This window comes from Pantherophis guttatus, chromosome 4 (genome assembly GCF_059756535.1).
Source record: "Pantherophis guttatus breed Tessera chromosome 4, ASM5975653v1, whole genome shotgun sequence".
In the NCBI taxonomy this organism is placed as follows: domain Eukaryota; kingdom Metazoa; phylum Chordata; class Lepidosauria; order Squamata; family Colubridae; genus Pantherophis; species Pantherophis guttatus.
This window is the reverse complement of record NC_142066.1, coordinates 43,879,000-43,891,908: the sequence shown is the minus strand read 5'-3', so window position 1 is coordinate 43,891,908 and position 12,909 is coordinate 43,879,000. Positions and strand designations below refer to the sequence as shown.

The 12,909-nt window shown below is 39.9% G+C and overlaps 1 protein-coding gene across 4 annotated transcripts in view; it reads left to right on the top strand.

Annotated features, from left to right (window-relative positions):
- SGCA (sarcoglycan alpha) overlaps positions 1–6,012 on the top strand; it is a 71,456-nt gene extending 65,444 nt beyond the window's left edge. For all 4 annotated transcript variants that reach the window (XM_034415444.3, XM_087893960.1, XM_087893961.1 and 1 more), the window contains 2 exons: positions 5,132–5,336; positions 5,559–6,012. In XM_034415444.3, the coding sequence (XP_034271335.2) occupies positions 5,132–5,324 (193 nt within the window). In that variant the 3' untranslated portion in view covers positions 5,325–5,336; positions 5,559–6,012. The remainder of the gene's footprint in view (positions 1–5,131; positions 5,337–5,558) is intronic.
- Positions 6,013–12,909: the final 6,897 nt, after the last annotated feature.

Sequence of the window (12,909 nt, the reverse complement as noted above, 5' to 3'; positions counted from 1 at the left end):
GCCCTATAACAACCACTACTGTAAGGTCTATAAACCCAAGCTGATTTTTAACAAATCCTACATTATAGAGTGTTTCAAAAGAACCAGGTTCTGTTGCCTATCCCTTTAAATACCTTGCTTGCTAGGGATCTTGCACAACCCTAACCCTAAATTGTCATCCCAAACATATAGATGTGGATACGTATCATTTTTTTAACCTAGTTCTTTGGGGTTTAAAAAGTTTTGTCTTCTCTTTAATAATCCAGGTAATGTACAGAAAATGTTCAGGATGGCAGAAACGTCTTGTCAAAAATATAGGAATTCTGGAAAAATTCCTTTCCAAAATTTTTAGACCCCTCAATTCACCCCCTGATTCAGCTACATTCTCCATATTTGATTATGGATGCAGCTTCCTGCAAAGAGCAGAGGAAAATTATGGCAGAAATCACTATTCTGGTGCAGAGAAAATGCAGTTACTCTTGCCTCTCTCATTGTGACTCATAATGCTCAACTAAATAGCTCTCCAGAACAGATTCCATATTTTAAACCAACAAACCTCACTCACCATTGACATCTCTTATCCCTTGGCTGGACTTAAGTGAGAACAGCTCGGACAAGAGATAATTCCCTACCCTAACCATTTAAGGCAATTCCAAGAGAGAAAAACTATTCTAGTGGATTTACATCTACATCATGATCCAGCCTCTGGAGTAATACAAACCTAGATAAGGATTCCGATACACAAACTAAGTTGCTGAATAATGATGAATCATCATCTCACCTATTTGGAGGAAAGCTGCTAGCTCCCTCCCTAGATCATGGCTTAGATTCTACTTTAATAAAAGAAAAAGCTGTTAATGGCTTAGTCCTATCTAATCAAGCTTGTATAAACCCATTATCATTGTCAGGATTGGACAAAGCTACTAGTCATGAAAATACAAAGAACGGATCACTTAACATTCAGAAGCTGCTTATATATGATTCAGAAGAGAGGTAACTTTGAATCTCAAGGGATGCAACTACAAGAGAGGGCAGGTTACTGTACCCCAAACAGAATATATCATATCAGAAAGTTGGTTATCAGTCTCATTTTCAGGGCCATATAGAAGACTGACATGAGAGCCAATAGAACAAAATCACTCTGATTAGTTGGAATGTGACTAACTGGTTGTCCAAGTGCAGAGATATTACCTTCATAAGCTTTATAACTACATTTGATGTCATCTTGCTGCAAGAAACTTGGTTCCAACAGCCCTGACATTAAATGGATATATAGCTTATTCTCTAAATGTGTAGCAGGGACAAATGTGTAGTAGAGACAAACCTAAAGGGAATTCTAGGTATATTGTCAACCACTAGCATGAATATAACAACTCAAGAACCTATGCCATTTGAATACTATGCCATGTCATTAGAGGGTCAGTTAGGATCCTGCACTCTGGTAATAGTCAAGGTACATTTTCTACCTTTAAGCAGAAAATATGCAATCAGCAGCTTATGGAATGTTACTTGAATACTGTATTTAATGCATGCCTATTGCGTATATATTGATGGGGGAGATTTAGATTCTAGGCTTGGATTTGACGATGAAATTGTATATATCAACAATATAATTCTCATCAACTTAGTTTAGAATTTGACTTTTTTTTTTATTTGATTAATATGCCGCCCTTCTCCGGAGACTCAGGGCGACTTTCTTCCTATCTGCATGGAAAATAAATTTTGCAGGCTTATGCCTAGTCCAAGAACTAACAGGCTGAATCTTTCCATCTTAAATGGGTCCCTTAAATCAAACCAACTTGCAGAGCTTATGTATTGGAATGGATCCAAGAGTAACCATATAAACTATGATTCTTTTAAAGTTTGACACCCCCTCAAAGTTGACTGTGATCATTTCCCACTTATTCAATGCTTGAGAGGTCCTTGATGCTCTCTGAACTTGGCTGTTTCAGTACCCAAACTAGGTGACATCATCAGTGCTAGTAAGAAGTAGGGCTTGTTCTCAGTTAATATTCCAAGTTTGCCTTGTCAGTGTTGGTGGGAATGGTCTAGGACCATGATGGCGAACCTATGGCATGCGTGTCAGAGGTGGTACGCAATGCCCTCTCTGGGCATGAGAGCTGTCGCCCCAGTTCAGCTCTACTGCACATGCATACATGACTGCCACCAGCCAGCTGGTCTTTGAGTCTCTGCCGCGCATGCGTAGGGGATGGGGTACATGCAGGGGAGCACACATGCATGCATGGAGGGGGGGCGGGCATGCAGGAGGCATTTTGGGTCTTCAGGCACACGCGCTTTGGGCACTTGGTCCAGAAAAGGTTAGCCATCACTGGTCTAGGACTTGGGTGTCAAACATGCGGCATCACGTTGCCATCACATAATGTTTCATGATGTTTTTTCCCTTTGCAGAGCTAGGGTGGGTATGTCCTGTGCATGACACATTTGGCCCTTGGGCTGCTAGTTTGACACCCCTGGTCTAGGAGATTCTTTGATTGGGCAATTTACTGTCAGTGTCAAGTTTCAAGGTCAGCACTAGAGTAAATGCAGGTTGAAGTGCTGACATCCAGCTTGTTTGGCAGTTCTTTGATTGGGGTACTGTTTAGTTCTTGATTGTTGGTCTAATGTTAATCTTGGAGTTAATCTACCTGGGTGCTGATTGCTAATGGGGAGATATCTTGGTCTTTTTACTCCCTTTTTGGTTTGTTGGTTGTCTTTTTTTCATAGTATATAGATATTGTTTATGTCGATGTGTGTATTGAGACTAATTTGTTGGAGTGCCAGGCTTCTAGAAATTCTGTAGTGTTTTTGGACTTGGCTTGGTCTAGGGTGGTCACAGTTTCCCAGTTGAAACTATGGCTAAGTCTGTCCATATGTTGTGAAGTTGAAGAGTTCTGCCCATCTTCTGCTTGTTTGCCCTAGGAAATGGCTTTTGCGGTTGTTACACTGTATATTGTAGATGTCTCCTGTTTTGTCTTCTGAGACTGTAAATCAATTTATTTAGAATATTTTGAAGGGCTTTAGTTGGCTTGTGTGCTACACTGATTCTATGTGATTCTAAACCATAAAAAGAATAACACTGCCACACATAAAGAACATTTCAGAAGCAACCAACAGGCTACTACAACCGCATAGAATCAGCGTAGCACACAAGCCAACTCAAGCCCTTCAAAACATTCCAAGTAAATCAAAAGACCTGGCAGCCTCAAATCAAACTAACAATCAGCACCCAGATGAGCATAGATTAACTCCAAGATTAACATTAGACCAACAATCAAGAACTAAACAATACCCCAATCAAGGAACTGCCAAACAAGCTGACAGTAAACTGCACAACCAAAGAAACTCCAAAACCGTCCCCACCAACACAGACAAGGAAAACTATTAGAATATAAACTGAGAACAAACCCCACTTCTTACTAGCACTGATGATTTCACCTTGTTTGGGTAATGAAATGTCTGTGAGAAAACAACCAACTTCAGAGAGCACCAAGGACCTCTCAAGCATAGAGTAAGTGGAAAATGATCACTATCAACTTTGGGATGGGGGGCGGGGTGCAAACGTTAAAAGAGTCAAGAAGCTAAAAATTTCCAAATATAATTACATAGTTTATAAAGCTACTCTTGGACCCATTTTAATACATAAACTCTACAAGTTGGCCTGATTTAAGGGACCTACTTAAGATGCTATTCTTTTATTATACCAGTGGAAGTCAATATATACCTGCAGCCATCAAATGTGGGTAGTACTATTCAGCTTCCCATGATCGATGTCAGAGATGCATCCTGGCACCAGCCATGTATCTCACACACCTTGATACTCTCCACCAGAGAAGGGCTTTTGTCTTAGTCCGATGTAATACCTTACCTACAGTACTCCTACCTGGAAGATACAAAAAGATAGCATTACTCTTTATGGGTATGCCTTTGTGACTCAGGACAGGTAGAAACTATTAAACATGTTCTTTTGTACTGCCAGTTTTACACAGCATCCCAAAACACTTTTAATTGCCCCACTCCTGAGTAGTAAAAACAGGATATAATGACCAGCAGTAAAAGCAATTCTTATTTTCTGAAATTAAATGTAGTCCACAACTTAACAACCATTTGTTTAGTGACCATCCAAAATTACAATGGACCTGACTTATAACTGTTTTTCACACTTACGACCATTGCAGTATCCCCATGGTCATGTGACAAAATTTCAGACACTTGGCGAATGACTCATATTTATGACAGTTGCAATGTCCTGGAGTCAAGTGATCATCATTTGTAACCTTCTGACAAGCAAAGTCGATGGGGGAAAGATGGATTCACTTAACAATGTTAACATGTTATTAACGACTGCAGCGATTCACATAACAGTGGGAAGAAAGGTCATAAAGTGTGGCAAAACTCACTTAACAACTGTCTTGCTTAGCAACATAAATTTTGGGCTCCATTGTAGTACTAAATCGAGGACTACCTGTAATACTAAAACAACCTAAGGTTTCCAGGCATACAAAACTAGACAAAGAATAATTAAGAGCAATTGAACTTGTTTGAGTAGGGAATAGCTTTGTTTCCGCGTGGTCTTTTTTTCCCACTGGTCTTTTTTTTTTTTAATGTCAGAGACTATACTATATTTATTAGTTCAATTTATATGCCGCCCTCCTCCAAAGACTCAAGATGGTTTACAATGCACTTATAACAATAGCCTTCATTCTTTTGTATATACCTGCTTATTAGGGCTTTTGGCCCCCCGTAAACTGTATTTCTACAAAGTCAGCTTATTGTCCCCACAATCCGGGTCCTCAATTTACCTACCTCGGAAGGATGGAAGGCTGAGTCAACCTTGAGCCTGGTGAGATTTGAACTCGCACTAATTGCAGGCAGCTGGCAGCTAAGTGCTACATAACAGCACTTAGTCCGCTGCACCACCAAGGTGGTGCATCTGTATCTTCCTCATATTTGTCTGGGACTCTATAATTCTACATTTTAGGTTAGTTTTAACTCCTAAGAATGAAGCATGCTTTTCTGTGTACGGTTTGTTTAGTTTTGGATGTCCTGGTTAATTTGAAAACTATTTTCTTTTCTGTCTTTCTTGCTGGTTAATGACCATCATACAGTTATTTGATTTGCTTTACTTCTGTTCCATTTATTTCTTCTCCTGCAGCATCCAAATGGTCCATCATCACACAATCCATGACAATACAGAGGAACTGAGGCAGATGGCTGGTACTCGGGATGTGCCCCGTCCCCTCTCTACTTTACCCATGTTTAATATCCGTACGGGCGAGAAAACAAATCCCATGCAAAATAACCGCTATGACAGTGCCCAGGTGCCTCTTATCTTGGCTCAACAATGAATAATTGATCAGGTTTGTATCATCTCTTTGAATCTGCCTGCCCATAACTCCAGCCATTTGAGAGAACAGAAGGGGTACAGCTATGATTCTGGGTAAAGAAACAAGATAGCAGGATGCAAAATCCATATATAGCAATTCTATCACTCTCCCCTTCCCCTGGATAAAACAAGAGGAAACTTAGTATTATCAAGTTGCATTTTAAACTATGTGTTGTTGTTGTTTTTTTCTCAACAGGCCAGTCTGTGCCCATTTTCACTGAGAAGGGTTTTTCCACCAAAGATGTTTCTCAGGATTGAGACAACTGTTGACAAACCTTGGCATGAGAGATCTGAGTTTATTGCAGTGTTTTATATTGATAATAGTGAAGCTTGGAAATGAACGACGTGTGTGGGTTCAGTAACTGTTGGTCTAAATTTGTAGGGTGGGTTTTGAGTCCTTTTGTTTCTACATATTCAATGGATGGGAGATATTCAAGGTTAGTATAGTAATGCTGTGTGTTGGAGATGCCCAGCCTTCCCACACAACTGTATTTTCTAAACTTCTTGCCAAAAGCAATCATAGTTAATATGTGTTTGATATTGCAGATTACATCATTTCTCTCTATCTTCCTTTTGTAACTTGGCATGATAAAAGATAAAGTCTTTTTCCTGTATTTTGCTTTCCTCAGTGAATAAATTGGCAAAACCTGGATTTCTTTATAAATAATATTTACATTCACACATACATAGCCATCACAGTACACTGTTTTGAGTAAACAACATTGTACAAAATACAGAAAACAAGAAGTACCATGCCAAAAGAAAAAAAACATGAGACAGGAAAAGAGAAATGAAAATAGAAGTAAATTTAATGGAAATAAGGATTCATTGTAGCTCTTTTTTTTTTCTATCCTTGGGAACTTTCTTTACAAATTGTAAATTACTTTGAGATCTTTTAGTTGAGATTAATATAAAATGATTTAAATAAAAAATACATCCATGCATATTATCCTTATTTCCACCATGAGATCATACTGATTCATGTACTATCTTTTTTTCTTGAATCCTCTTTCCTTTCTCTTTTCAGGAGTCTAATAGCAATGGCAATAGCAATAGCACTTAGACTTATATACGGTTTCACAGTGCTTTACAGCTCTCTCTAAGAGTTTACAGAGTCAGCATATTGCTCCCAACCATCTGGGTCCTAATTTTACCCACCTCAGAAGGATGGAAGACTGAGTCAACATTGAGCCTGGTGAGATTTGAACTGCCAAATTGCAGTCAGCTGGCAGACAGCAGAAGTAGCCTGCAGTACTTCACTCTAACCACTGTGCCACTGCGGCTAATCAAGTCTTACCAAGCCACTTCTAATTATTCTACTGTCTCTTAGCCCGTTCACTCATTTCTTTTGCAGCTTATTCTTTCTCTCTGCATAAGCAAACCACCCCATATTGATATTATTAGTTTCATACTGATATCTCATTTTTATATGCAACTCAGGATTGCTCATCATCTCGTTATCCTTGACCCAACCTCTTTTTGTTCCACAGTGTGCATTTCTTAAGTAACCCATTCCTGAGATACCAAATTTTAGCTTCCATATAACAAAGTGAGCAGAAGCATGCTCTTATATGTAGTCATCTTTGCTACTTTCAACAAATGTTGATATTATATAATATCCATTCCTTTTCTATGAGGAATGGTATGTTTGGAAGATATATTGAAATATTATTTCACCTAAGGGGGAAAATACTATACAGAAGTTTACTAAAATTTGCCTAAGCAAGAAATACAGTAGTCAAGATAACAGCTGCACTTCAAAGGCTCAGCACAGTGGGTATACCACTCGCGGGTTTCAAAATTTTTTACTACCGGTTCTGTGGGTGTGGCTTGGTGGGCGTGGCATGGTTTGGCAGGGGAAGGATACTGTAAAATCTCCATTCCCACCCCACTCCAGGGGGAGATTACTGCAAAATCCTCATTTCCTCCCAATCAGCTGGGACTTGGGAGGCAGAGAATAGATGGAGGCGGAGCCAGTCAGAATTTTTACTACAGGTTCTCTGAACTAATCAAAATTTCCACTTCCGGTTCTCCAGAACTGGTCAGAACCTGCTAAAACCTACCTCTGGGGTACACATTCCTGTAACTCATTTCAGAGCTTTATATATACTGTAGCAGGGGTGGTATTGACTTACCTTTGCTACTGTTTCGCAAATGTGAGCATGCGTAGAGCATCAAAAAGGGGACAGAATGACATCCGGGCGGGTGGGCAGAGCCTCCCACAGCTGCCACTACTGGCTCACCCAAATTGGATAGAACCGGCTGAATTCCACCACTGTACTGTAAGTGTGTTATTTATGCTTACTGATTAATATCAAGAAAATCACTGGAGCAACATGCTTTTTTAATGTTCAGAACAATTTCTTTACCATTGCAAAAGGGAATACCTCAATTTATAACCTTTCGTTTAGTCATTGTTTGAAGTTACAACTCCATTGAAAAAAGTGACCTTGAAATGATCCCCATAGTTATGATCATCACATAACGGTCACTTGATTCACTTAACTGCAGTGATTTGCTTAACAACTAGGGCAAAAAAAGATTCTAAAATCAGACCTAGCTCACTTAATAACTACCTTTCTTAGCAACAGAAATTCTGGTTCCAATTCTTGTCAAATGTCAAGGACTACAAGCTGTTAAGTTAGTGACATGGTTGTTAAGTGAATCTGGCTTCCCCATTGACTTTGATTGTCAGCAGGTCACAAAAAGCGATCGCATGACGCACACCATAAATAAATTTGAGCTGTTACAGCTGTTCTTCCCGTCTGAGTGTTTTTCACTTACCCAACTGTTCAGTGGGAAGTGGGAGACAAAATAGATTGGTTCTATGGGTGGATATGATATTTCAATAGCAATTAGCATTTATATTTATATCATTAAATGCTGTCCATTTCCACATTCAGTAAAAAGTTTGATGTCTGGCATTATTTGGATTTAATTCCCCTTGGGAAGAAAGCATTGGATTGTTAAGCCATTTTGTACATTCAAAACAGCTTGAGAATCCAGTTTTATTTATATCAACGTTATTAGCAGCCTATCCAAGAGTATATCCATGCATATTTCTAACTATTTCTTCTAATGCACATGTATGACAAGAATAATCTGTGCAACATAATCTTCTTATGTATTGTATTGTATTTATTTATTTATTTATTTATTTATTTATTTATTTATTTATTTATTTATTGTCATATTTGTATGCTGCCCACTCTCCGAGGACTCTGGGTGGCTTAAACCAAAGACAGTATACTAAATAGCATATTGCCCCCAACAATCTGGGTCCTCATTTTACCGACCTCGGAAGGATGGAAGGCTGAGTCAACCTTGAGCTGGTGAGATTTGATCTACTGATCTGCTGAACTAGCAATCAGCTAAAGTAGCTGCAGTACTGCACTCTAACCACTGCGCCACCTCCGCTCAGTTAGATACATGGAATGAGACAAATTATATAACCCAGTCTCAATGATCAAAAGATATTACAAGAGCCGGATAGAAATATTTGGACAAATAAAATTAAAAAGACAGTGACTTCATCATCATCCTCACTAATATCCTGCACTTTGTCCAGAATTCTTCCCCTGCTCGGATGTAGTTTCCAAACATCTGTTCTTCTAATGTCATGAGTGTTTAATAAGATCAAAAAATGCAAAAAGTCAGTGCTTTTGAAGTTGCATCACCAATATAGCGCACCTTCATGTCTTTGCACGCACTTTTGATCTTAATGGAACTGAAATGCATCTTAATTTCTTTAAGAGGATTGACACTTTTGATCTTAATGGCCACTTAGAACATGTTTCAGAGGGGAAAAAAAGGCCAAAAAATGAAGGCAGAGGGAATCAATGCTACAATATTTCAGCCTGTTACAGGTAGTCCTTGACTTATAACAGTTCACTTAGTGACCGTTCGAGGTTGCAACGGCACCAAAAAGATTGCCATGACCATTTTTCAAACTTATGACCATTGCAGCATCTCCATAGTCATGGGATTTAGATTTGGATGCTTGACAAGTGACTCACATTTACGGTGGTTGCAGTGTCCCAGGGTCAGGGGATTATCTTTTACAACCTTCTGACAAGCAAAGTCAATGGGGAAATTCATGTTTTCCTGAAAATAAGACCTATCCCCAAAATAAGCCCTAGCTTGATTTTTACACATTCACTCAATATAAGTCCTACCTCCAAAATAAGCCCTAGTTAAGAACCCGCCCACTCCATTGCACCTGGTTGCACGGGGTGGGGTGAGGCAAAAATCAAATTAGGGTGGGGATGGGGGTGGTGGAGCTGCTTACCTTGCAGCCAGGTCTCACACACCCCAACACCTGCCTCGCCTTGCCAGCTCACTTCTTCTGCGGCTGCTTGTGCACGTCGCCCCCGGCCTCTGTTTCAGTGTCAGAGGCCTTCAGGAAAGGCCTCTGCAGCCAATAAACGAGCTCCAGATTGATGCATGCAGTGCTCCAAACCTCTGTTTTGCGGTTGGAGCTCGTTTCTCAGCTACAGAAGCTGAGATATTGTCAGAATATGCTTGAACTGGGGATAGATACAAATAAGGAATAGTTTGAAAGGATGGAAAAAGAGTTATGGAAAGAAGTTATATAATTTAACTGAAGCATGTGAAACTGTTTCACTAGTCTATCAGCTTTCACGTCCCAACTTTTTACCCAAGTAGCTTCTGACAAAGAGTACCCTTTCCAGAGTACTAAATACTGTAACCAACCCCGGTGCAGTCTAAGTCAAGAATCTTCTTAACTTCGTAATGAGTTTCACCTTGTACTATCATAGGTTTGGGGGGAACAGCAGGTATGGGTCTTAAAGTAGATCCTACTGCTGGTTTCAATAAGCTGCTGTGAAATACTGGATATACTTTCCCTAGTATTCAAGGCAGGCTAAGTTGGACAGTTACAGGGTTAATCACTTTCACTATAGGAAAAGGACCGAGGAATTTAGGTTCAAATTTTTTGCTGGGTAACCTCAATTTTTAGGTATTTAATTGACAAAAACACTGTGTCTCCTATTCAAAAAGGTGGTGGGAAAGACCTGTGCTTGTCTGCCTGTTTTTTATATTTCTCAGCTGCTTCCACTAAAGCTTTCTTAGTATTCTCCCACCCTTTTTGCAATGAGGTTATCCATTCTGTAAGGGACATGGAAGTGGGTGGTTCTCTAGACAATTCAGGCATAGGTACAAAATCCATGCTAGTAGTTATTCGAAAAGGAGTCAATCTTGTACTACTATGTTTATATAAGCCACTTCTGCTAATGGTAATAAATCTGCCCAGTTTTCTTGTTGATAATTTACATAAAATCTAATGTATTGTTCTACCATTGAGTTTGATTGTTCTTTCAATCCATTAGTAGCTGGATGAAAAGCCAAGCTAAGCCCCTGGGATGACCCATGGACCTCAGGAAGTCTTTCCAGAACTTAACAGTAAATTGGACTCCACAATCTGATATTATTCACCATGGAATGCCATGAAGCCTGTAAATGTGCTTCATGAAGAGTTTTGGCAGCTTTTTGGCAGAAAGTAGTCTATTGCTGGTCTGGATTTCATGGTGGCACAAATAGAGCAGCTTTTAACATAGTCCTCTACATCGTTTTTCATTCTTGGCCACCAGAATTGTCTTCTGACCAAATGGAGGGTTTTTAAAAATCCAAAGTGCCCTCCTAGTCGAGAATCATGACTACATTTTAGCACCATTAGTCTCATGCAAGTGGGCACATAAATTGTACTTCCTTTCCAAGCCAGTCCCTCCCTCAAAATTAAGTCCGTTTGGTTTTCCTTAAACCACGTATCGTTTGATAGCGCAGCTTTTAACTCTGCTGTCAGCTTGTCTTCAGGGAGGTTTGAACTGTGTCTGGTTTGTGCTCTAGTGAGATCATGGCATGTATTATCACTTCTTGTCAGCTGTCAAATTGGAGTTTTCTGGACAAAGCATCAGCCAATATGTTTTTTCCTCCTGTAATGTATTTTAGGTTGAAGTTAAAGTGTTTAAAATACTGAGCCCTATGAGCTTGTTTGGGGGAAAGTCTTTGAGGGGTCTTCAGTGCCTTGAGGTTTCTATGATCAGTCCACACTTCGAAGGGCTCCTTAACCCACTCTAGAAAGTGCCTCCAGAATAAGAAAGCCTATCACATTGCAAAAGCCTCTTTCTCCCATAGCGCCCATCTGTGTTCAGTATCCGTTAATTTTTTTTGACACATAAGCACAAGGCATTAATTCGTTTTGAATGTTCTTTTGAAGTAGAACAGCCGCTACTGCCATGCCAGCTTGGACAATAAAGAGTTTATTTGGAACAGGATGCTGATCGCAAACGGGCATTTTAAATGTTCAAAAGATTTTTGACAGTCCATTGCCCAAGCAAGAAGTTGACTAGGTTTTTGCTTGGTTGGAGATGAACCAGTTTTTAGTAACTCAGTTAAAGGGAGCACAATCCCCACAAAGGAAGGGATGAATTGTCTATAAAAATTTGCAAAAGCCAGGATGCTTTGAAGTTGCTTACACATTCGTGGGGCCTGCAGATCTAGCACAGCCTTCACCTTTCCAAAGCCCATTTTGATCCCTTGATCAGACACTTAGTAGCCCAGGTAATCCAAAGACTCCTTATGGAATTCGCATTTTGACACCTTCGTGTAGAGTTTGTCTGATAAGAGTTTTTTCATCACTTGACTGACTAGTTTGACATACTCTTCCATATTTTCGCTGAATATAAGAATGTCATTAAAGTAAACTAGGACTCCCTTATACACGTGTTCATGTAGTACCTCATTGATAAGTTGCAAAAATACTGCGGGGAATGACCCGAAATTGGAAACTGCCCAGTGGACAGTTAAAAGACATTTTCCATTCATCTCCCTTCTTTATGCAGACTCGGTAATAGGTTTCCCTTAGATCTAGTTTGGTGAAGATCTTGCCTTTTGACAAGTGGTTCAGCAAGTCCTTCATTAGGGGTAGGGGGTATGAATTTTGTATACATATGGCGTTGACTCCACTTAAGTCCACACATACTCTGAGCCCCGCATCTTCTCTTTAAACAATACTGGGGCTGCCACTCTAGATTTTGCAGTCTCAATGAATCCTCTGGCTAAATTGGTATCAATGTATCTTCTCCATTCAGTCATTTCAGTAGGCATCATGGAGTACATCCTCGGTTTTGGTAGCTTGGCCCCAGGTTCTAATTTGATGGCACAATCAGTGGCTTGATGAGGGGGGAGGATGCTACATTTCTTCTCACTAAATGCCTTGGCCAAGTCTCTATATTCCTTAGGAATTTGGGGTTCACCTGGAGGTAAGTCTAAAACAGTGGCTCTTGTTTCTGGCGCTTGGCCCCTATTGGTTGGCAGTCTCTTGTAAGGAGGGTTGGGGATAGTGGGCCGATGCCAATTATGATCTTTCTATATCCATCTTCACATTTAATGGTAGGGGCCCATTGTCAAGCCAAGCAAGGCCCAATATGACAGATTCTGACATCTTTGGCGCTACTACAAATCATATAAATTCACAATGTCTTCCCATTTCTAATCTAACCAGTTCTGTAATTTGGGTGGCTGGGACT